Source organism: Lontra canadensis, unplaced genomic scaffold, assembly GCF_010015895.1.
Source record: "Lontra canadensis isolate GAN:19392208 unplaced genomic scaffold, GSC_riverotter_1.0 scaffold153, whole genome shotgun sequence".
NCBI lineage: Eukaryota > Metazoa > Chordata > Mammalia > Carnivora > Mustelidae > Lontra > Lontra canadensis.
Genome location: NW_022631147.1, coordinates 763,944 through 787,201, shown reverse-complemented (window position 1 = coordinate 787,201; position 23,258 = coordinate 763,944). Strand labels below are relative to the sequence as shown.

The following is a 23,258-nucleotide window of genomic DNA, read 5'->3' as shown; positions in this document are numbered from 1 at the left end:
AATCCTTGAAATGTTTGAATGTCTTAAACAAAAGCCTCCGTATTAATAAAATTCTAGAGTTCCACTCAAGAAAACATTTTGCTAGAACTAGAATCAAGTGGCCAGATTCTAGAGAAAGTGCTCTAGGCACCTCTGAATGAGGCACCTCTCTTAGACTTGAGAACAATGGTCTGTCTAGAGGAGGAAAACCACTAAGCAACTTTTCTTCAGGTCATGCTCCCCCTACAAACACACTCCCCTGGCCCCATGTGTGGTCTGGCACTTTGTTTTGTGTTCAGTAGGATTAAGGTGTTTGGGATTCATACTCTGACATCAATATAAACACCTCTACATCCTCAGAACGACAACCAAATAAAAGTGACTTTCATGTAGAGTTTAAGGTAAAAGTTCAGGCATCAGTGACTGAGAAAAATAAAAAGCCGGAAACACTCTAGGAGAAGAGTATTAGCTCAGGTATGGCCTGGAATTGTGACATCTTATTGCCACAGCACATCTGAGGCATCTAGGTGACAGTACAGTCTATCATTTCAGAAAGGTTATAAAAATCTATGGGCCTCACACCATGTGTAATGTGGGTGAAGCAGGAAACTTGTAAGAATTTTTGCTTCTGCATTTCCTGATTTAGGAACAGGAGAGGTGGGTGGGTGTGTGGGTGGGGGGGGTCTAAAATGTCTTATGCTTATTAGTGAATCTGTATATACTTGGTCTAGTGTTGGTCTCTTGAGCAAAGAGAGGCTGCCAAAAGTTAATCTCACATACCAAATAGGGAACCTATTCAAAATCTTGTTTGGGTCCTCAAAGAATCAATAAAACCATTTTCCTTTTCTGATAAATACATCAGATTGTCCTGTGTCATGTTGTATGGAGCCGTAAGTTCATTAAGAGTACAGAGGGTCATTTTCTCTGATCTGAAGATTCTTGGTTTGGGGATAGTTAAAAGGAAATGGTGAAATCCCATCGTCTGTGTGGGCATTTAAGACCCAGGAGCCACATTCTAAAAGAGAGCACTGCCCTGGTTCCATAAAACCCAGTTTATAAACCGACAGACATGTGCTTGCAGCCCCTTAAACCAAGTCCAATAGTCGCTGTATTTTATTTTAAAAGTATCTCTGCGTTAGCAGATACAAATATACTCTCAGTACAACTGTCCATACAATTTATAGTCCAAGAGGCTGGTGAGAAGGAAAAAGACCATAAAGCAAAAGGCTTAGGGACGGCTGCTCCCTTCTAAGCGCAAAGCAAGCTGACACGATGCGAGGGCATCGTGCCGCTCCCGACAGTCCACAGTTTAGCAACAAAGTGCGGAAGTGGAGGGAAGTTTTGATGTTTAAAGTACCGCGTTGATGTCTGGAAACAACCAGAAGATGCTAGAAGGGAGCAGGAATGGGTAGTGCTAGTCTGAGGGCTGAGGAGTGTCAGTGTTAAGCTAAGGTAGTGATGAATAAAGCCGAGTTTCTTCGTAATTTGAGGCACAAGACCGGAGAGAAAGGGATCGTAGGAAGCAGCCCCGTTGGGGAGGACTGGGGGTGTGATAACAGGGACGTGTTAAGGGGCATTAGGAACAGTAAAAAAAAAAAAAAAAAAAAAAAAAAAAAGGAAGGAGAGTTGGAGTGATGATTATTGAGTACTACCACTGGGAGGAGGGTCTTGCCAGGATAATAAAGGGAGACGGATGTAAAGGAAGGGTCAGGAATGGTAGGGGTAAACTCTGGGAAAAGACTGCGCAGACGTCAGCAGCCAAGAAAAAGAGAAGGAACGGGGTTAGGGCGTGGCCCAGAAAGGGAATGGCTCAACAGTGGGCTACGGGGTGAAAAGGAGAAGGGTGGGGAAGAGCCTAGCTGACAGCTGCTCTCAAATGGCGTTTACAGGGTTAAAAATCCGGGCGCCCAGACTAGGAAGAACTCGGTTTCCAGGGTAACGGCTCCGACAGTTCCGGCAGCGCAGGCTCGTACCATTGCGCGGGCGCGCGCGGGGGGGAGCGCGGCGGGAGGGGACGCGCGAAGGAACAGTCGGGCAGAGGGGTCCGGCCGGACTCTACCAAACGCGCGGCCCGCCTGCTCGCCCCCGGCCCGGCGCCGAGCCGCGCTCCGGCCGCGCCGGCCGTGGCGTCCTCCGTGCCCGGGCCGGCAGCTCCCAACTGGCCGCGGACGGCGGGGGGAGAAGGAACGTGCGCCCGGTGGCCCGGATTGGCCTCCAGGTCCCCCCGCCTGGGCGGCGGAGTGCGGGCGGCCCGGGCTGGGAGGTTTGAAAAGCGGGCGAGAGACAAAGGCAGCAGGAAGCCTCCTCGGCGCCCGGAGCCCGTGCTCGCAGTCCCCGGGGCCCCCCGGCCGGCCCGCCGGCCCGGAGCAGCAGCAGCAGCGGCGGCGGCGGCGGCCGGCGGCGGCAGTAGCAGGAGGCAGAGGATGCGGCAGGGGGCGTGGGAGCGGCGGCGGAGCGGGCGGAGCGGCGCGGCCCGAGCGCGGCGTGGTTAGACCCGAGGCGGCGGAGGCGGCGGAGGCGGCGGCCCGGCCGGGCTCGGGAGTGAGTGAGAGGGCGCCTTCCCCGCCCGGGATGTGAGGACCGAGCGGAGCCCGGGGCGGGGGGAGGGAAGGGAAGGGAGGCGAAGCCGGCAGGAAGGAAGGAAGGACGGACGGACCAGGAGGAGGAGCGGCGGCGGCGGCCGGAGCCGGAAGGCGGGGAGGGGCCGTCCGTTGGGCCCGAGGCGGCGGCGGCGGCGGCGGCAGCGGCTGGGGAGAACCGCTCTTGTCGCCTCTCGGGACAGGAGCGGCAGGGCCCGCGCCTCCTCCCCCCCGGCGCCGCGGAGGGGGGAGGAGGAAGATGGAGACCCACATCTCGTGCTTGTTCCCCGAGCTGCTGGCCATGATCTTCGGCTACCTGGACGTCCGGGATAAGGGGCGCGCGGCGCAGGTGTGCACGGCCTGGCGGGACGCCGCCTACCACAAGTCGGTGTGGCGGGGGGTGGAGGCCAAGCTGCACCTGCGCCGGGCCAACCCGTCGCTGTTCCCCAGCCTGCAGGCCCGGGGTATCCGCCGTGTGCAGATCCTGAGCCTCCGCCGCAGCCTCAGCTACGTGATCCAGGGCATGGCCAACATCGAGAGTCTCAACCTAAGCGGCTGCTACAACCTCACTGACAACGGGCTGGGCCACGCGTTTGTGCAGGAGATCGGCTCCCTGCGTGCCCTCAACCTGAGCCTCTGCAAGCAGATCACCGACAGCAGCCTGGGCCGCATAGCCCAGTACCTCAAAGGCTTGGAGGTGCTGGAGCTGGGGGGTTGCAGCAACATCACCAACACCGGCCTCCTGCTCATCGCCTGGGGCCTGCAGCGCCTCAAGAGCCTTAATCTCCGCAGCTGCCGCCACCTCTCAGACGTGGGCATCGGGCACCTGGCCGGCATGACGCGCAGCGCGGCCGAGGGCTGCCTGGGCCTGGAGCAGCTCACGCTGCAGGACTGCCAGAAGCTCACCGACCTTTCTCTAAAGCACATCTCCCGGGGGCTGACGGGTCTGAGGCTCCTCAACCTCAGCTTCTGCGGGGGCATCTCGGACGCGGGCCTCCTGCACCTGTCGCACATGGGCAGCCTCCGCAGCCTTAACCTGCGCTCCTGCGATAACATCAGCGACACGGGCATCATGCATCTGGCCATGGGCAGCCTGCGCCTCTCAGGGCTGGATGTGTCCTTCTGTGACAAGGTGGGGGACCAGAGCCTGGCTTACATAGCCCAGGGCCTGGATGGCCTCAAGTCCCTGTCCCTCTGCTCCTGCCACATCAGCGATGATGGCATCAACCGCATGGTGCGGCAGATGCATGGGCTGCGCACGCTCAACATCGGACAGTGTGTGCGCATCACAGACAAGGGCCTAGAGCTGATCGCGGAGCACCTGAGCCAGCTCACCGGCATAGACCTGTATGGCTGTACCCGGATCACCAAGCGCGGCCTGGAGCGCATCACGCAGCTCCCCTGCCTCAAGGTACTCAACCTGGGACTCTGGCAGATGACGGACAGTGAGAAGGTCAGGTGAGGGCGGCGGCACCTGCTCCCCCTGTCCCGCCCTGTTCATCCTCGGGTCACCACCACGCCCCCCGCCCCCCTCACTCGACATGCACACTTACACAGAGATCATTGCCTCGGATGAGATGGGGGCAGGGACACGAAGCCTCAGTCTCATTTTCTCCCTCCTCCGGCACCTCGGCCCACTACACGCCCATTCCCATTGCATCTGGGGTTCCTCTGCTACCCCTACCTTCCTCCCCTCTTGTTTCCCCTGACGATGAAGGGACGGATTCAGCTACTTACCCACCCACTCCTCTCTGCAGGGGGATGGAGGACTGTTTGAGCTACTGTATCCCCACTGCTTTGCATTTGGAAACAGGGGAGGAGGTGGGGAGTGACTAGTCCTTAAGACCCTGGGGAGTTGAGGAAAATGTCTGCCTTCACTTAAGCTTTCATTTGAATACTGTGATCTGGTTTTTATTTTGAAATGTATAAAGAGCAAACCCAACTACCACGGCCTTTTCACCCTTCTTCCTTCCACTTTGTAACTAATCCCAGGCTCTTCTCATCACTTCTCCTACAGTACTCTGCTATTCACGCTCATTTCCTTTTAATTGTCTTTCTTTTTCGTGTTTTTGTTTTTTGAAGAAATTTGAAATCACGGTCCTTTTTTTTCTGCTGAATATAGTCTATATATTATATATATATAAATTATATATATATATATACATATATATATGTCTGGCTACCTCGTTTTAGTTTACTTTTTTCTCTGAAGCCCTGGAATTCTACAAGAGAGATATTTTGAGACTGAAACATTTTTGTGCCTAGACTGGAAAGATGCCCATTGGGTTTGTACGTCTTTTTTGTTTTGGCTTCTTCCCAAGCCCCATCCATCCAATGTGTCCCGCTTCCACATTCTGGCTATCGTTTTTTCTCCCTGCCCATTGGGATTTTGAGGGCCCAACGGTGTTCGTAAATCTTGACTTAATTTATAGCACAAATGTGTGGAAGAAATGAGAGTCGAACTTCTGTTTGTTTGTTCGTTTGTTTGAGATGCAGATTGTGTCTTGAAAATGATTATTATATATGCAAATTCTGCCCTACCCTCACCCTCTTCCAAGTTTCCCCACAAAAAGGTCACACGGTGAGGCTTCCTTATGGAAGCGGAGGAGCAGAGTTGGCCTGCGGAGCCCCTGGGGCTCTAACGTGAAGGGGAGGAGACTGAAACTCATGTCTTATCTCTGTTAATAAACCGGGAGTTCGTGGGTTTTACAACAATCTGTTTCTAAATGGAGGAATAGATGGCTTTCTTTATTTTGGTGGGGGTTGGGACTTGTGGCTTTAAAAAAAATCGCTTTTGAGTAGGTTGTATATTTTTGTTGGGAGTTTTTGTTCGTTTGTTTATTTTTTTAGAATCCTCCACAGCAACATGCGAGACCATGGAGTTAAAGAAACCCAGAGACCTTTATCAATTAATTGTACTGTTTGTGAATTTGTATAAATAATAACAAAGATCCTCTTAAAACGTTTATATTCTTACAGTAAAAGGTTAAACTGATATTTATATAATAAAAGAGGAAATATGAAGTATGTTTTTGAAAAAAAAAAACAAAAACAAAAAACCTTGTATCTGTGAATTATTTTGAAGGCAGTGTGTGTTTGGGTACATGCCAAAGTAGGAGGTGCTGTCTGTACTCTAGGAGGAAATAAGGTATAGAGTTCAGTGCATCCTATATGCTGTGAGTAAGCTCATGGTTACAAATTTATTCTGTATAAGGTTTACTACTGACCTCTAAATGTTTTGTTACTAGAAATGTGACTGGACTGGAGATTTATATAATTTTCGGTTTTAAACTGTCAACAAAATGGAAATTGAAAGAAACTGAAGAAAATGGAACTTAAAAAAAAAAAAACTCGATCTGTTAAGAGTCACAATTTCCCCAGGGTGGAAATGAGATCCAGGGGTCCTGTTGAAAAATGGGTTCAGAGCTGTGGAAGTGGGGAAAAAAAGACGGGTTTCTTTCCACTCTGAGTGGGTGTGGGGAGGATGTGAAATGGTGAAGGGTGGAGGGAACCGAAGCCATTGTTCAGAAAAGTTAAAAGAGCGCTGTCCTTGCCTGCCCGCTCACTTGCTCAGTCATGCATGTTGAATCTCACAGTGTGAGTGAGGGTCCTGGTGGAAAGGAGGAAGGCAGTTCAGCCCCTCTTTTTAACATTCTCCTCCAGGCCCTGCTGCATTTAAGCACTTTCCTGGGGGATGGGGAGGTTGGCCAGGAGTTCTTGCACATTTGCATTTTAAGCACTCACAGCGCCAAAGCTCGCCACTCAGATCCACTGTGGTGAGGGCTCTTAGGCTGAATTCAGGGCGGAGAAATGAATACCAACAATTCTAGCAAAGGGTTCCCTCTGGTAGACAATAACTAAATAAGCAACACCCCTGTGACTGGGCTGCGGAAGTGGCAGGGCATAAATACTCCAACAGTGGAGTAATTCACATTCCTGGTTTCACATAGGTCTTTCTTAGCTGTTTCTGAGATTATTTTTAAACAAACAAATACAGATCCCAGCAAGGACTAATAAGAGCGGTATAAAACTTGCCTGCAAAGACATCTCTTTCCAGGAAGAGAGCTAGAACCCAAGTTTCTCTCGGGGTGAGATTGTTTTGTAAAATTTCCAAGCTTTCTGCTTGAGCATATCACAAAAGCGGCATTGTTCCTTTTTGGAGAGCCATCACAATTGGGTCTAATTGAGCCTGACACTAGATCCATCTTCCTCTTCTTTGGGGGAAGGTGTGGATCTCTTTCTTCCCTCTTAGGTTACAGTGCTTATTGCCTGAAAAAAAAAAAAAAGTGTGAACCCTAGTAAAAAGTCGGGACGTGGAATTAGGGTCAGCTTTCTAATTTAGCATTTGGCACTATACCGCATTAAGCTTCCACAAGCTGTGAGTTCTCGGACTGTTTTTCTTCCTCCAAAAGACTGCATGACTACGGATTCGGTCAATAAAAATTTGAGCACCTCCTAAGTCTTAGACTCTGTGCTCACATTCTTCATTTTAATACACAAAATAACCCTACCAACTACCGGGAAGGCTTTTCCACTTTCCTATTTTTTTTTTTTTTAACTTGAAAGGCTGAGATAAGCTTGACTAAAGGTCGGTAAATTAATGTTTGAAAGTGAAGATCACGGGCCTACTATCCTCAGCCTGAACTGGGTATACTTAAGAATATATCTGGAGTGTCTCTGGAAATGATGAATAAACCATTTACTTTCATCAGCCAAGATTAACTGTTTATCTCTCAACCTTTGTGGATGGAAAGAAATGAATATGTGTTGAGAACCTGGGGAATGCTTTGCATGGTACCTGTAAATTTCTCCTTTCAGTCCTCAAAGCAGCCTGCTGAAACAGGTATCCTGATTTCCAGATACGTAGTACTCGTCTGAAGTCACTCAGCCACTAACGGAGGGAGACCAGGACTCACACCAGGGCCAGCTCCCAAGGCCAGCTCCCTTCTGTACTCTGTGATGGTTCAGTTACTGACCCTACCTTGAGTTCCAGTGAGGTGATCTCACAGAAGTGAGTGGTAGCTGTCTGATCACCGTATGGACAAGCGCAGGCCACAGGGCCGTCCTTAAAGGGAATTTGCGTGGATCCAATCTCCACCGTATCTACTGGAATGGAAAGGAATGCTTTTAAAGACTAAAAGCACTAAAGAAAAGGACTTGATAATATTTTGCAGGTGCTACAAAAGTTAAAAGGCACTTCAGGGCAACTTTTAGAATAGCAGAAAAAACCTCATTCAGATACTGGCTGCACTTCAGAAGTGAAAAACCAAAATGGGAACTTGGTGTAAACTTCATCACGTAGAAGTAATAAACCTCACGGAAACGGTCTGGGTGGTGGTGGGGACAGGGCTCCATGTACCTTTCTGAGGGCAGTAGCCCTTAAAGTCTGTCTAGACTTTAAAGGCAATGGTGGGGTTCCGTTTCTGCAGTCCCCTAAGGGCCACGGCAGGCCTCCAGGTAGCAGTGCCCTGTGATCTTCGCCGCTGTGGACTCCCTCCGGCCAGATTCCCCAGTCCTAAGGGCGGGGGGCGCCCCATTTACCCCACATTTGGCAACAGGAATAGGGATGCTTGCCTAACTTAAAATATGTCTTTAAATAGTTAAGAAAATTCAAACTGATCATACTCTTTCATGATTCACATCAGCAACAAAGATCTGAGAAAAGCAAATGTTTCTTTTTATTGGAGTTTCCTTTAAAGGTAAGAACTTTCACTGAGAAAAGGACACTTGATAATGTAAATTGAAGCATGGCCTCCCCGCTAAATCCTGGTGCTTTCCTGCCGTGCTTACTAGAGAGACGCTGGTCTTGAAATAAGCAAACCCTTTTTCACTTCTGACTTAGGAAATGTGAACTCGAGTTCTCAAAGGGGAAAAGGTAATGGCCCCCGGGACCGCCGAGTTTCCAAAGAACAAGAACCTCTTGATTAAAAGCTCGCATTTGTAAAACAAAACCGAGGCCTCAAGCAGCCTCTGACAACCGTCTCTTGCCACTCCCCTGCAAGGGGGTAGAAGGCCTGGCCTCTGCTCCCTGCTGCCCTGCTGGAGAGAGGGAGGCTACAGTCAGTCCCGTGGCCATGGCCCTCTCTGTTGCCCTTCTCTTCCCTGCAGCTCACTTCACTCCCTTTTCAGGTCACTCAGGCCACTTAGTAGAGGGCAACACCTAAATGTGTGCCCCTCGGAACCCGTGGGGAGGCAGGGGTGAGGTTTTCTGATAAACTAACATGGAGCACAGGACCAGACGCTGGAAAGCTACGTCCAGATGCAGGCCTATGCTTAGGCCGCATCTCTCATTTTTGTTCCAACATGATGTAGAAGTTAAACTATTTTGCAAAGTGAATGGTACCAAACAGATGAGACACGCATCACTGCCAGCTATTAATAATTGAGAACCCAGCAAAGGTAAGTGCCCAGCCAGAGTAAGAGCCGGTACTCTCAGGGCTTGGAGAGAAAGCGAATCCTTTCTGGACAATGAGTACATTTAAATGTCCACCAATGATCAGTTTCAGTCTTTTCCTCCTTTCCAGGGATTGCTCTGACTTTGCCGGGCGGAGTGGCCTGTACCAGCCCAGAACATTTGGTACCATGTAAAGTCGAGTCTTCCAGTTAAGGTGCGAGAGAAAGTAAGCTTGAGATCTTAACTGTGCAGCAATAGCGTGGGCTATGCTAAGCAGCCCTGCAAATAAAACAAAATAGAAGTGGAATTCCTCTGCTTGCTGTTTGTTAACCCAGAAAAATGCATGTCATTTTCTTAAAAACAAAAAAACAAAAAAAACAAGTTTTTATTCTCTCATTCCTCTTCGACTTTAATTGTTTAAAGGACAAATGCCACATATCCTTGTAAGTTCGCTTTTATTTGTGATGGTGGAAAATAGTGTCCATTACAAACAAGAGAAGAATGAGGTCCTTCTGCAGCCCCAAAGAAACCCCGGGTGAGACCGTGTTAGGGACGCGAACGCAATCTGCTGGAAGAATTGAGTCATACGTAGTGTTCAATTTCTGTCTCAAAAATGTTTGTTTTCACAAATCTGGTTGATACTGCACACTTAATTTTATAAATGGGGAAAGAGGCTTGACAAGGCTGCAAAGGTTTTGCCTCGGTGATGTGAGGAGCGCCTATCAGAACGGGGACTGCTTCAGACTTTAATGACCACATCAGAGGGGGATAAACAGGCAGGTAGCTCTTTGATCTTTCCCTGAGACCCTGCAAATACCACCCTGACCCCTTGGCTTCAGAAAGGTGCCAAACTAGAGCCTATTTTCACTGGGAGAAAAAAACAAGAACCAACAAACCCAACTGCTGAAAGTTACTACTACTTACACATTATGTTATGCAAACTTAGATGTGTCTTGCAAGCTTTATGTATAGGGTTATTCAAGAAGCAATTGGGTAAATAGGCTATAGGGTACTGAGGTAGCCAGCTGTGTCACACCTGTCACCTGTTGTCCTCAGAGGACTCGAACCAGTTTTCCAGGCACTGCTTTGTCACAAACAGGGATGCGTGCGCTCTAAGTCTGTGCTCGCAGTTAGTCCCAAAGCTACGGATCTAGCGTGTGTCCAGCGCACCACCAACGTCTGTCACCCAGTCCTTGTAAAGTAGAATCGAGCGGCAGGATCCACAGCTATTCCTCTCCATTCAAAGGTAAAAAGGCTTGACTTAACAGATGTTTTAGTTACCAATCCCTCTTGTCCAGAAAGAGTACAAGGGTCTCATTTGTGAGTATCAGGCACACTGTTAATGTTTGTTACTCCTCAGTTTATGTAATCCACACTCCAGAAGGTGGGGGCCCAGCACGCCGCTGTCTTTTCAATAATTACTACTCCTCTCAGAGTGGATTCAAGTCCCTGGAATCGGACTGTGGGAAAATCATTCTTTGAGACCAGATTAACTTTTTAAAAAATAGTACAGGATAGTGCAGCATGGCTTGGAAAGAACTGTTCTCATCTGAAAAGAATATGAAAATATTTACAAATATCCATAATATTTCTCCTTAGGAAATCCTTACCCTAAACTGGCATTTTTATATACACATCTGTGTAGGAATAGCTTCCTGCCACCATTTTGCTTTTTGAGAAATGGTCTCTAAATAGGGAGGAACCATAAAAACTAGTTATACGATTCCTAGACTCTTTAGTAAAACCCCCGAGGCTAAAACTGGACAGATGGATAAAACAAGGGAGGAATCACAACAGTTAAGCTCCTCAGATTCTTAATGTTCTCAGATGGAAGATAACTAATTGGTACCTTCCATTTTTACTTCAGTGTTTTAAACCTTAGTTTCATAGTTCAAAATCTCACTGCTGTGAACCTAAAATAAAATAAAATAATAAAAGGACAGTAGGTGTGTCCTAAGCAAACAATATGGAAATGACAAATAAAAGTGACAATTTCTACCTCTTCTACATCATTTCAGATGCACACAATTTAATGAGTTTCAGGAATCTAGAAAGACGGTATGGCCAGGTTCTCTGATCCCCAAAGCTTTATCAAGCTCCCAGCTTGCTGTTGTAGGAAGCAGGGAAGGTCTCCACATTCTCTGAGTCTGGGATAGACAGATGACTGGCTCTTCCAGCCCTCGCTGACGTCTGTGCACTTGAGCAGATGTCCTGCCATTGTGCTCGGAGTCAACTGACGACAGTCAGAACAGCATGGTCCAAAGGAAGACAGCTGCCCTATCTTTCTCCCACACACAAGGGTCTACATTTCAATGGAATCACAAGAGGAGCTGCAGAAATTCACTTGGGTAAGCACCACACAGGCTCTGGGAGCCAAGAGCCTCATTGCTGCTTACTTTAGAAATAAAATCAGATAGGGGCGCCCGGCTGGCTCAGTTGGAAGAGCATGCAGCTTTTGATCTCAGGGTCATGAGTTCAAGCCCCATGATGGGTGTAGGGATTACTTAAATAAATAAAACTTTAAAAAAAGGAATAAAAATGTGTATATGCAAGTTAGGAGAGAGAAGTCAAACACTACACTTCATTGAAAGGCAGGGGTGGAAAATGAATTTTGACTCCTTCTAGATTGTTCCTTGACCTTTCCCATCCCCACAAAACCCAAAACCAGCAAACCTTTCCCACTCGCACAAGACTGATCCTCCCCACTGCGATGCAGTGGCGAATCAGGTCTAGCTGGCAGTCCAACCTTGTATTTTTCTTTTCTCTGGGCTTACTAAGATGATTTTAAGATCCACTACACGGCAGAAAAAGAAAGTATAGTTAATGCAAACGAATGGAAATTCGTTTTCCAATGGGGAAGACGGAAAGGGGAAGCATGAAATGTATTTTTCCACAAAGTCTGCAAGCCCTGTGTTTCGTCAGCAGGCGGCAGCATTGTCTGCGAATTGGAGGTTATTTCCAGTGGGGAACCCAGACCTCCTCCCCTCACACAAATGCCCTCTGGTCACCACCCACACCACCTTCCCCCGCCCCAGAGAATTTCCCCAGGGTCTGAGAGTTGACAAAGGAGGAATCTCGTGTTGCCCAAAAGATGAAATCGAATTTTAAAGCATCAGAGAATCTATTTTAAGAAGCCCAGGTGCGCAGCACTTTGTTTTCCAAGCAAGGTAGCAGGTGTGACCTCATAAAGGTTCCCTGATTTAGCTCACAGTGGGTACGTTGCTTTTGGAGGCTGTGGGAATCAAACATCAATTTCTAATTTCTCTTAAAGACCATCTTGTACAAATCCTGTCACATTGCCATATTTGGGAAGTTTGGGAGAACAAATGGGGTAAAAGTTTGCAATCCTATAATTTTAACCACAATAGTAAAACTGCTGGCTTTTTTTAGTGCAAAAAAATAGAAAGCATATCATCTCTAATGAAAATTCTAGAGAGCCTTTCAGGAAAAACAAAACTTTAAGTTTTAGGAGTACCTAGTTTTTTTATTTTATTATAGAATGCGAATCTTTATTGCCCAGATGAAGACATCTTCATGAAATCTAAAGGAGTCTATGAACTTGAAAATGTAGGGGCACCTGGGTGGTTCATGGTTAGGCATCTGCCTAGGCCTCAGGTCATGATCTGGAGGTCCTGGGATAGAGCCCCATACCAGGCTCCCAGCTCAGCGGGGAGCCTGCTTCTCCCTCTCCCTCTGCCTGCCGTTCCCCCTGCTTGTGCTCTGTGTGTGTGTCTCTCTCTCAAATGAATAAATAAAAAATCTTGAAAAAAAAATGTTTAAGAGCATGATAGAGAAGTAAGGTCGCTCCCATATCTTTTCCTGTGGAAAAGACATTAGGAGAAGGTAGGAGAAATTAAAGGGAAAGGACTTGTAAGTCAACTTGGCCAGATTCCATAAAATGACACAATCAGGGGCAGGCTGAGGGCTGGTGAGGCGAGGCCTCGGGGCTCTTCCCTTTTGGTGCTCAATAGTCTGGCCTCAGGGAATCCATACCTGGGATCTGAAAAACAGTTGGCGCAGGCGTGGAATAAAAGTGTGGAAGGAGGAAGGTGGATTTCCCTGTGGCTCCTTCTACCAAACTGTAGTCACTGGACGGGGCACCGCTTTATTCACTCAGTAATAAACACAGGTCATTCTGGGTTAGAGAATGAGAAAAGAAGGGAAAACCTTCTGGAACTCAGGGCGCAGCCAGGAAGCAAATCACCGTTCCTGGGACCATTCATGAAGGTCTTATAAAAGCAGAAAATCTTCCCAGGCAGCTTTAGGGACATTGTAGCTCCAATATGCCACTGTCAGTGACCACACCAGGTCCAGATTCAGGGACAGCAACCCCAGTAAGGAAAAGGGGTCCAGTGGCAAGAACAGACAGCCCGGATCACTCCATACAGAGCCAAGGAGGAGAACACACATGGCGGACCCAGGAGCCAGAAACAATCGAGGCAGGTGATGTAACGAGGGAAAGCATAAGCTATTTAAGGACCAGCAGCTCCTACAGATGGCTGTTAGAAGAATGACTGGCCATCTCTGAGACCAGCTCTCGTGAGCCTGCACACATCTCCAAGAAGACAAGCGCCCTTTCTTTGGTTGTTGGGAGCCCGACTTGACACAAAACTTCCAACTCACAGGCCACCAGACTGGCCTCAGGTGAACTGTGATGGAGGACGAGTTGGAAGGTGACCGCACCAGGCGCCTGACCCTGTTCTGCTCAGACAGGTCGCTGTTCGCTGCCCTGCCCCGACAGCCATTCTCATCTCCAGGTGTATGCTCCCACTGTATGTACTCTCCCATTGTAAGTATGATCCTGCTGTATGTTCCACTATATGCTCCCACTGTATGCTCCCACTTTGTGTATGCTCCCGTTATACTATGTATGCTCCTGCATGCTCCTGCTGGATGTATGCTCCCACTGTATGCTCTCGCTATATGTATGCTCCCGCTATATGTGTGCTCCTGCTCTATGCGCCTGCTGTATGCTCCCACTATATGTACGCTCCCACTGGATGTATGCTCCCGCTGTATGCTCCTGCTATATGTATGCTCCAGCTGTATGCTCCCTCTGTATGCTCCTGCTGTATGCTCCCGCTATATGTACACTCCTGCTATATGTATGCTCCAGCTGTATGCTCCCCCTGCATGTTCCTGCTGTATACTCCCGCTGTATGTATGCTCCTGCTATATGTATGTTACCACTGTAGTTATGCTCCTGCTGTATTTATGCTCCCGCTGTAGGTATACTCCTGCTATATGCACGCTCCCACTGTATGCTCCCGCTGCATGCTCCTGCTATATGTATGATCCCACTGTATGCTCCGGGCAGGCAGGATGAATAGGATGTTCCGGCCACCATCCTGATTGCACAGGGAAAAGAAGCCAGGAAAACGGTGCAGCCAGGGAGACAGAGAAAGCATCCAGGGCCGCTGGGGCGACATCCCTTACACAGGCCCTTGAGGCAGCAGTTGGCTCCACTGCCCACCAGCTCCACTCCACTCGGGCTTCTGGACTTCATTTTGGCAAAGAAGGTGTAGCCCACAGCTCTAGAGATCCCCAGAAGATGCCTTTAGAGTCCCTGAAACCCTGCCAATAGTGGGCTCCCAGGGCAGAGCTCGCTGGCCCACACAGCCTGGCCACTCCCCTGCTCACAGGGCAGCCACGGCTGCTGCTTTCCTAACGTCCCATCAGTCTCAGCCCCACAAAAGTAGAGGTGTCCACACAGACATCCAGGTTAATCCAGCACAGCCACGACCCAGTTCTCCGAGTTCCGACAAAGCAGAGGTGCACAGAGCATGGTGGTGGTGGTGGGGTGACATGGATGTACATGGCCTCAAATGAAGCATGGCTCGGGTCTCTGACACACCATCTGGCAGGTGTCCTGCAATCTCTTGCAATCCTCCTGGATTTGGGGGATTTGGGGTGCCTTGCACTTGATGCCCCATAGGGGCAACAGCCCCCCCCCCAACCATGAACCATTCCCAAGCCCTGGAGCTCCCACTCCAGTGCCCATTCCTGCCTCTGCACCTGCCAGGAACTTGCAGAGAAACCACAGCACTTGTGTGCCGGGCTGCAAACACCTTCCCACCCTTCCACCAGTTGCCCAAAACAAGCCTGCTAATGCTAATCTACCCCCTCACTTGCAGCTCAACAGCTTTTCTTCTTAAGCCCCTGATAATGGTTTTACTAAAATCCCCTTTTGATGGAAAAAAATCCCAGCTGGACATTTCAGGCCTCAGCACAATGTACAAGGCTGCAGGTCCCTTTCCCTACCTCACAAAGGCCTCTAATCAAGTGGAAAATGTGCTGGAGGCCAGAGGTTTGGGTCTGCAATTATTTTTTAAGGGATTACTAGAGAAGAATAGGGGGCAGCAAGGATTCCCCCCTCCCCGGCTTTGTTTTCCATTGGGTCCTGCTTTTAGACATATGGAACCAGTAGCTGCGTCCAATTCCCTAAGCACGAGAGCCTCACGTCTCCCTTCCCTTGTGGAAGGGTGTCATCTCTGAACGCCATCACTTCAAAAAGATTTAGAGAGTTTGGAAGCAATATGCAGGTCCTATTCTGACCCCATTTAAGCCCTTCTTTATAAAGCCACCATCGAACAGGATCTCGTGTGCGAGGAGAGCACTCATTCATTAACCTCTAACCCCCACTCTGTATGCAGAGGGGAGAGTTCACACCGTGTCCATACACTGCTAAGACTGGGAGCATTCACTAGGGCTTCCCCAGGCTTTGGAGGGCAAGAGGTCATGTTCCCAATCTTGCCAGATATCCTTCTTATTTATATACATTGACCCTTCCCCTCAGCACAGAGCCCTAATGCAAACCGTGGATAAAAATATAAAAAACCCTAGCCATTCTGAGTAGCCTATTTGAAAATGTGCACTCTGGAAGGAGGTTTGTCTTCTCTGCACATTGTCATCTATCCATAAATGCTCCTTTATAATTGATAAATGGACGTTTCAGTTTGGCCCCAAATTCCCATCATTCTGTTTCAGCACAGAGGGACTGCTCATCCTTCTCAGCCGAGCTGGTTAGTGATGTATGCAAATACCCAGTAAAAAGGAAATGATTACGAATTCCTAAACTCATTCTGGGATGATCAAGGATTAGGCTGTTCAGCTCTGAAAGCTAGAAGTCAGCACATATGGCAAAATAAATGCCAGGCCGAGTAACAATTTTCAGGTCCCCTTCAAAGTCCCTAAAACACCTTTGGTCAAATCCAAACACAAAACAAACCCCCGAAAACCCAACTCTGGTCTGTTTTGGTCAGTATAAATGCCTTCTCAATGTATTTTGCCTTACTGATTTTTCAGTTTTCCCGCAGAAAAACCCTAAACCATTGAGAACCAGATGGATAAAAGCACAAGTATTACACTGAATACATTACACTTACTGCTTCCTACTAACACCGTCCTCATATTCTGCGTTGGCCGTCACACTTCTTTTCGTGGACGTTGCAGGAGGAGGGGGCCATACAGTTTCCCTAACGACAGCAAGTAAGGGTGGCCCCCCTGGGGTCCTTTCCCCAAATAATGACAGACAGGCTTGCTGAATCACTTCTGTTGGATGTAAAAATGTTGTGACAGCTTTCTCCGGCAGTAAATAATCTTCAGCCTACTTTAGATGAAGATGAACTTGTTTAGCAAGGTGAAGTGATACATTCAAGGGCACTGGCAGGGACGGTGGACTAGCTCTAAAGAGTCTAAGGGGACTGACTCCTTAAATAAGGAGCAAACCATGAGCTAAGTGCACCTGACAGGGACAGTTGTTCCAAATCTTCCTCTCCCGGATACGCTTGCTGAATCATTACCCAGAATGCCTGTTTGCTTCTTTTCTTGGCTTACAGCATTGTTTTATTTTTATTTATTTATTTAATTTTTTTGAGAGAGGGAGGGGGGAGTGGCAGAGGGAATCTTAAGCAGGCTCTATGCCCTGCGCAGAGCCTGACGTGGGGCTCAATCCTACGATCCTGAGATCATGACCTGAGCTGAAATCAAGAGCCAGACGCTTGCTTAACTGACTGAGCCTCCCAGGCGCCCCAATGTTAGTTTAATAATCATCATTATTCTTATACTTCTCCACTCTTTTAACATCCTGTGTCCAACAAAGTATCAGTTGTTTTAGAAGTTGTTCTTCCTATCAAAACCAGTTTGGGTAATAGTAAAATAGCAATTTGGTGAAAACAATAGTTTGATACGACAATAATGACAATGTATCTCAGATTTTTCAGGCTGGCTGAAGATTTTAGTACATTGGGATGTGAACATCTTCCACACTCTCATTAGGTCAGAAAGGTGTACAACCGAAGACCAACTTTCTTAATTTTCCACTCAAAAAACAAGATTACCCTAATTAGAATTAAGAAGAGAAGGAAATGACATCTTGAGGTTGAAATGTTATCAGTCCAGAGTTCATGTCTAGCTGGCATTCCTAAAATCGCTGGGATGTGCCCTTGAATCCATGGAGAAGAGAGGCCATATTCCCCTGACGGTTCCAGGCAGGGTAACCTACAGGGAGGAAGGGAGGCTTCCTTCTCTGCAGTGTCTTCCCTCGCTCCTTCTCTCACGTTCCTATTAACTGAGGTTGACACCTGACTCCTGCTCAGCTCACCTGTGTTTTATTGCTTCATATTTCTGAAATTCTCCCTCTTTGCTCATTTTCCATTATTATGGGCACACTTACCATCTGGCTCAGCCAGCTCCCTACAATCTCGACTCAGCCACCACGGTCCCAGCCTGGGATTGCTGTGCTCCTGACTCTGGCTTCCCCTGCCTGCCCTGCTCTGCCTGCTCCAGCACCCCCACCAGCTGTGGAACTCCCCAGAATCATCCAGACTGGTAGAGGCAATCTCTGCACCGCAGTTTTAAGAATTATTTTTTACAAGTATGCCTCCTAGTTAAGGCTGTTCTTCAAAGGGATATATCAATCCTTATCTCAGAAAATCCTTATTTAAAAAAAACATCCGGAATAGAAACATTTGGACAAGTGACCCTTCGGTCCCTCGTCTGATGCCATTTCCCTCCCCTGAGATGTCCCAGGGGACAGAGTGGGCTGCATCCTTCTGGATCCAACTCTGGCTTTCAGAGTTGGCAACCCCAGCAAGGTGACAAATGCCCCAAATTTGGATCTGATAGAGAATCTTATCCTTGATTTGTGTAAGACCTTGAACTTAACCTTTTGCCAGTATACCTTAAGCCCACAAAGGGTCTACGGTAATCAGGCAATATTAAGAATATCTCTCCTCTGGTCTCCTGCTTAAGAATCTCTTAAAAATTTCCTCTCTGGGAACTATTACCAGTTTATCTACATAGTGCTGACAGACAAGTGGCAGGACTGATAAGGCTGGTGCGTGGCTTTATCAGTTACAGAGCTAAAACTTCTTCAAGAGCCTATAAAAATGCTAACAAATATTCCTTCTGACCAACCCATGTAACAGTTGTTCACAATCACAAGATCCTGCTGGTTTATGGGGATTAATTGCTAACTAATCGTTAAAATGCTAGAATTTATGAATGACTTCTCAAAAAATACAAATTAGTGTGGATTCAAGGCTATCTTTCACTTAGTAAATATTTATCTGGCAGCTACGACTGGCCAGCATCCCACACCCAGGCCTCAGGATACAGAGTCACGTCTTACACCCGCTTGTACGGAGGTCTGCTTTCCTGAGTGGGAGAGAAAGAAGTGGAGTTTCACTGGGAACTGCTCCCAACCCACAGCCTGATTTATCTGGGCCGCAGCCTGTAATCTGGATATGCCCATGGGAGTGTGCCTCATGTGTGTTTTAGGAAAAACAAAAAGAAAAAAAAAAATAGAAAGGAAGAAAGAAAGTTGGGGGTTGCTGCTCTAAGAGTTCTCAGTGCAGGAAGAACCAGGCAGTGGCAGATAAGGAGGCTGAACTGAGGTTTGTGGACAGACGACACTGAATTCTTTCCAGCCTCCCCAGAGAATGGCTGCCTGGTCCCAGTCCCCACCGGAACTGCTCTCCTCCCGGTCTCTCCCCCAACCTCCTGGAAGCCGCCCTCCGTGTCAGTTTCAACTTGATTTCCCTGGGACAAAAATACTGAGTGAGGGGCTACAGGAGCCCCAGTGGCCTCCACTGCCCCCCTCCCCCCCCCTAGTCTCTGGGACTGCCCCCTGACCTTCCGCTCAGGTCAGCTAAGCCTGGCTGGCCTTTATTAGCACAAGCTAAAAAGTCTCCAAGGGAGGCCAAGCCAAACCAGGTCCTTGATTTAAATGACTATTTGAATTATTCTCTGCTTCATCTCCAGTAATTTTGTTTTATTAGAAAAAGGGTTTGTGAGAAGAAAGGAAATATTTAAGGTTTCCTCCTGCTGTTCAGAGCTAGTTAAGTGTAAACAGAAAAAACCTGTTGGGCTGTGTGGAGGCTCTGTGTGCAGTCTGTTGTGTGCACCTCAGTGTGGACACAAACACATGCCCGCGGGCTCTGCAAGCAAGGGGACATTCCCTTGAGCTGCCCTCTTAGGATGGGACCTTCTCTCCAGGAAACACCATGAAGGGAGGATGTCCAGAGTTCCTGCCCAACCTGTAGACCACTTTATTTATTTATTTATTTATTTATAATTTTTTTTTAAGATTTCATTTATTTATTTGACACAGAGCGAGTGCACAAACACAAGGAGGGGGAACAGCAGGCAGAGGGTGAGGAAGAAGCAGATGCTTAACGGACTGAGCCACCCAGGTGCCCTTATTTATTTATCCATTTATTTATTTATTATTTTAATATTTATTTATTTGAGAGAGAGTGAGAGCACGAGCAGGGAGAGGGACATAGGGAGAGGGCGAGAGAATCCTAAGCAGAGTCCCCACCTAGGGCAGAGCCCATCCCAGGGCTTGATCCCACAACCCCGAGATTATGACCTAAGCCAAAATCAAGAGACGGACACTCAACCAACTGAGCCACTCAGGCACCCCTCTTATTATTTTTATTTAAAAAAGTTTATTTTGGGGAGGGTGGGTGCCTGGGTGGCTCAGTCGGTTAAGCAGCTCCTGTCGGCTTGGGTCATGATCCCAGGGTCCTGGGATGCAATCCCACCTCAGGCTCCCTGCTTGGCAGGGAGTCTGCTTCTCCCTCTACCCCTCCCTCCTGCTTGTGCTCTCTCTCTCTCTCTCTCTCATGCTCTCTCTCTCTCTCTCAAATAAATAAACAAATAATCTTAAAAAAAGTTGTTGTTTTTTTTTAAGAGAATCTCCATGCCCAATGTGGGGCTTGAACTCACAACCAGAGATCAAGAGTCACATGCTCTACTGGCTGAAACAGGCACCCCCCAAACCTGCATACCATTCTGTAATAATTCCCCCAGGTGGAAGCACAGACAGTTCCCCAAAGACACTGCCATGGAGATGGTCACCCTGTCTGTGCTCTTCCTCCAATGAGCTCGTGAAAACTGACCGCACACCCTTCCCTCATGTGTTCCTGCTGACCAGCCACCAGGTGCCTCTGCACGCTCCCACGACTATCAGCTCCAGATGCGGACACAGAGCAGGGACAGCAGCCAAAAGCAACTCCAGGAGCAAGGATCACACTGTGCCAGGCGGTGGGGGTGGTGTGCGCGCATGTGCGTGTGTGTGTGTGTGTGAGCTTCAGAGGGGGGCTTTAGACGGCATAGAGGCTATGAGTGCAGTACTCACACTGACCAGTGAAGAGGAGGGCTTTTTTCCCGGGACTCTCGCTCAGCAGTGTTAGTGTTTATCCAAAGCACCATAACCCCAGCCATGCAGAAAGGTCTGCGCTTATGGCTGGAAGATTCCAGGCCAGAGATAGGTAGGTAGGAAGGTATAAAAAATACTTTCTTTCTGTTCAACTCATAATCAGCATCTCCTGAGAAACTGAAGTACTTTTATCTCAAAGCGGAATAACGAAACCCCAGTGAGCAAAGGATAAAGCTGTGGGGGGTCTTTATTTTTACTTTAATAGAAGTTTCTTCTTCCTTGGGGTTTTGCTTATCTGTCCGTATACGTCCACAGAAAATATTATTCTTAGAGCCCAGAGTCTGTTCATGTTTGTTTGAACAGATTTGTAAGGGCAAATAAAGACCAGGAGAAGTACTTTTGACACTGTTGTGCTTAGAGGACGTGTTCAGATCTTTCCCATCTAGCTCAGAAGCAATTTGTTTGTCATTACCAGCCAAAAAGTACTTTTGAAACATACTATTAAGTTCATCAAAGGTGACTGCTGAAGAAGGCCCCTGGCTTTTCCAATGAATTCCTACCAAAACCTTTCTGACAGGCATAGTCACGCTCACGTTAGTACTAAAATGGTCACCAGGACCCCAGGGGCTGTGATCAGATCATGTCTGAATTCAGGTAGGACCCTACTGTCCATGTCCCCAGAGTTCTCTGCCCACATCCAACCACGAAAACATCCATGTGGCAGGACTGCAAAGCTTCCTGCGGCTTATTACCACGGATGCTCTCAGATGGGACTTCTGAGGTTCTGAGGTTCTGAGTTTTGGGTGCCTCTGAAAAAGGTTCTTTTCTTTTTCTTTCTTTTAAAGATTTTATTTTGAGACTGAGAGAGAGAGAGAGAGAGCGAGCAAGCACAGGAGTGGAGGGGGAGGGGCAGAGGGAGGGGAGAAGCAGACTCCCTGCTGAGCAAGGAATCCCACACAGGGCTCCATCCCAAGACCCTGAGATCATGCCCTGTGCTGACGGCAGACACCTAACCGACTGAGCCACCCAGGTGCCCCACAGAAGAAGGTTCTGAAGACTCCTTGGGCTGACTAGCTGGAGTGGCCCTCATTAGCTCCCAGCGGACTCACTGTGCCTGCCTCCCGAGGCCCTCTTTGGCCACCAGCCTTAATTTGTTCCTGCTTCTCATTCACACCACTGTTTCTTCAGGTGTGGTCTCACACCTGAAGGTGTGAAAGAATCACCTGGGTGCTTGCCAAAATTGCATTTTTTAGGGGGAGGGGTTTGCAAACTCTCTACTCTATCCCAGAGATTTCTATCTAAAGCTGTAATCTGGCCATAGTGTTACCCTGCTTAGAAACCTCCACTAGCTTCCTGTTGCTTAAAGAGTCAAGTCCCGGGTGCCTGGGTGGTTCAGTGGGTTAAGCCTCTGCCTTCGGCTCAGGTCATGATCCTAGCGTCCTGGGATCAAGCCCCACATCGGGCTCTCTGCTCAGCAGGGAGCCTGCTTCCTCCTCTCTCTCTCCCTGCCTCTCTGCCTACCTGTGATCTCTGTCTGTGTCAAATAAATAAATAAAAATCTTAAAAAAAAAAAAAAAGAGTCAAATCCCAACTCCTCACTATAGAACCACAAGCCTGCAGGGTCTCCCGTGACTCCTTGAGATCCGACTCCTGCCAGGCCTCCTCCTTCCAAATCCCAGCCTCTTCTGCTTTCACATGCAACCTTTTCACTCCTTTGTGTCCTTACCTATTTTGTACCCCCAGGCCTACACTGTGCTTCCCTCCCAGCTTGATTGGAGAAGTCTTCCTCACCCTTCAAGGCCCACCTCAAATGAACTCTGTAGAGCCTTCCATTACTTCCTCCTGTGTGTCCCCACACCACGTTGTATGAGGCTCCAGTCTTAGCACTTCTGGCTCTGTCTGGCCTCACTCCCTCTCACTAGAAAGATCTCCAAGTCGTGGGTGGTCGGGGTGGGGTGGTTCGGATTCAACTAACAGGGACGAAAGTATATGTTGAGCTTCTACTAGCTGCCTGGCTCTGTAATGGGCTGAGAACACAGCAAAGAACCAAGCCTGGCGCCAGTCTCACAAACTTACAACCTCGTGCGGAAAAGAAATAATTAATAAGTAATTACCATAATGGGGGATGAATATTTTGATAGGAAAAGTACCTAGTCCTTTTTTTGGGTGAGGGACCCAAATCAAAAGGACCTGGCCTGGCCTAGGAGTCAGAGACTGCCTCCCAGACAAAGCCAGGACTTAGCTTTGCTATCCTAGCAAAGTTCCAAACACATTTTCTTAAGTGTCACTTGAATGTAGATGATCCTGAAATAGTCCAGACCTGTGGACCCACAGGCCTGACTATGAGACATTTCTACTCAGCAGACATCTCAACCCGGCACTTCTAAAACTAAACATCTTCTTTTCAAACCTACTCGACCTGCGCAACTAATCTATAGCCTCTATAAAAGGCACCCCCTGGTGGGCCAAACGATAAGCCTGGGTGGTTATGTATGATTCCTAGCCCTCTCTTACTAAACCCTGTGCCCGATCAGAGCCATCCCAGCCTGTCAGCCCTACTTTCTAGATCCCACATTTTTGTCCCTCCACCCCCCACCTCCGCCCTCAATCAATGTTTCTCAGTTTTAACTTTGACCCAGTT

At 48.2% G+C, this 23,258-nt stretch overlaps 2 protein-coding genes across 2 annotated transcripts in view; one reads left to right on the top strand and one right to left on the bottom strand.

The window, feature by feature from the left end:
- Positions 1–23,258, bottom strand: part of WNT5B (Wnt family member 5B) — a 105,076-nt gene that overhangs the window by 44,063 nt on the left and 37,755 nt on the right. The window lies entirely within an intron of this gene.
- Positions 2,527–6,000, top strand: FBXL14 (F-box and leucine rich repeat protein 14). The gene has a single exon (XM_032844378.1). It carries the CDS (start codon positions 2,818–2,820, stop codon positions 4,018–4,020), a length of 1,203 nt encoding a protein of 400 aa, XP_032700269.1. The 5' UTR covers positions 2,527–2,817; the 3' UTR covers positions 4,021–6,000.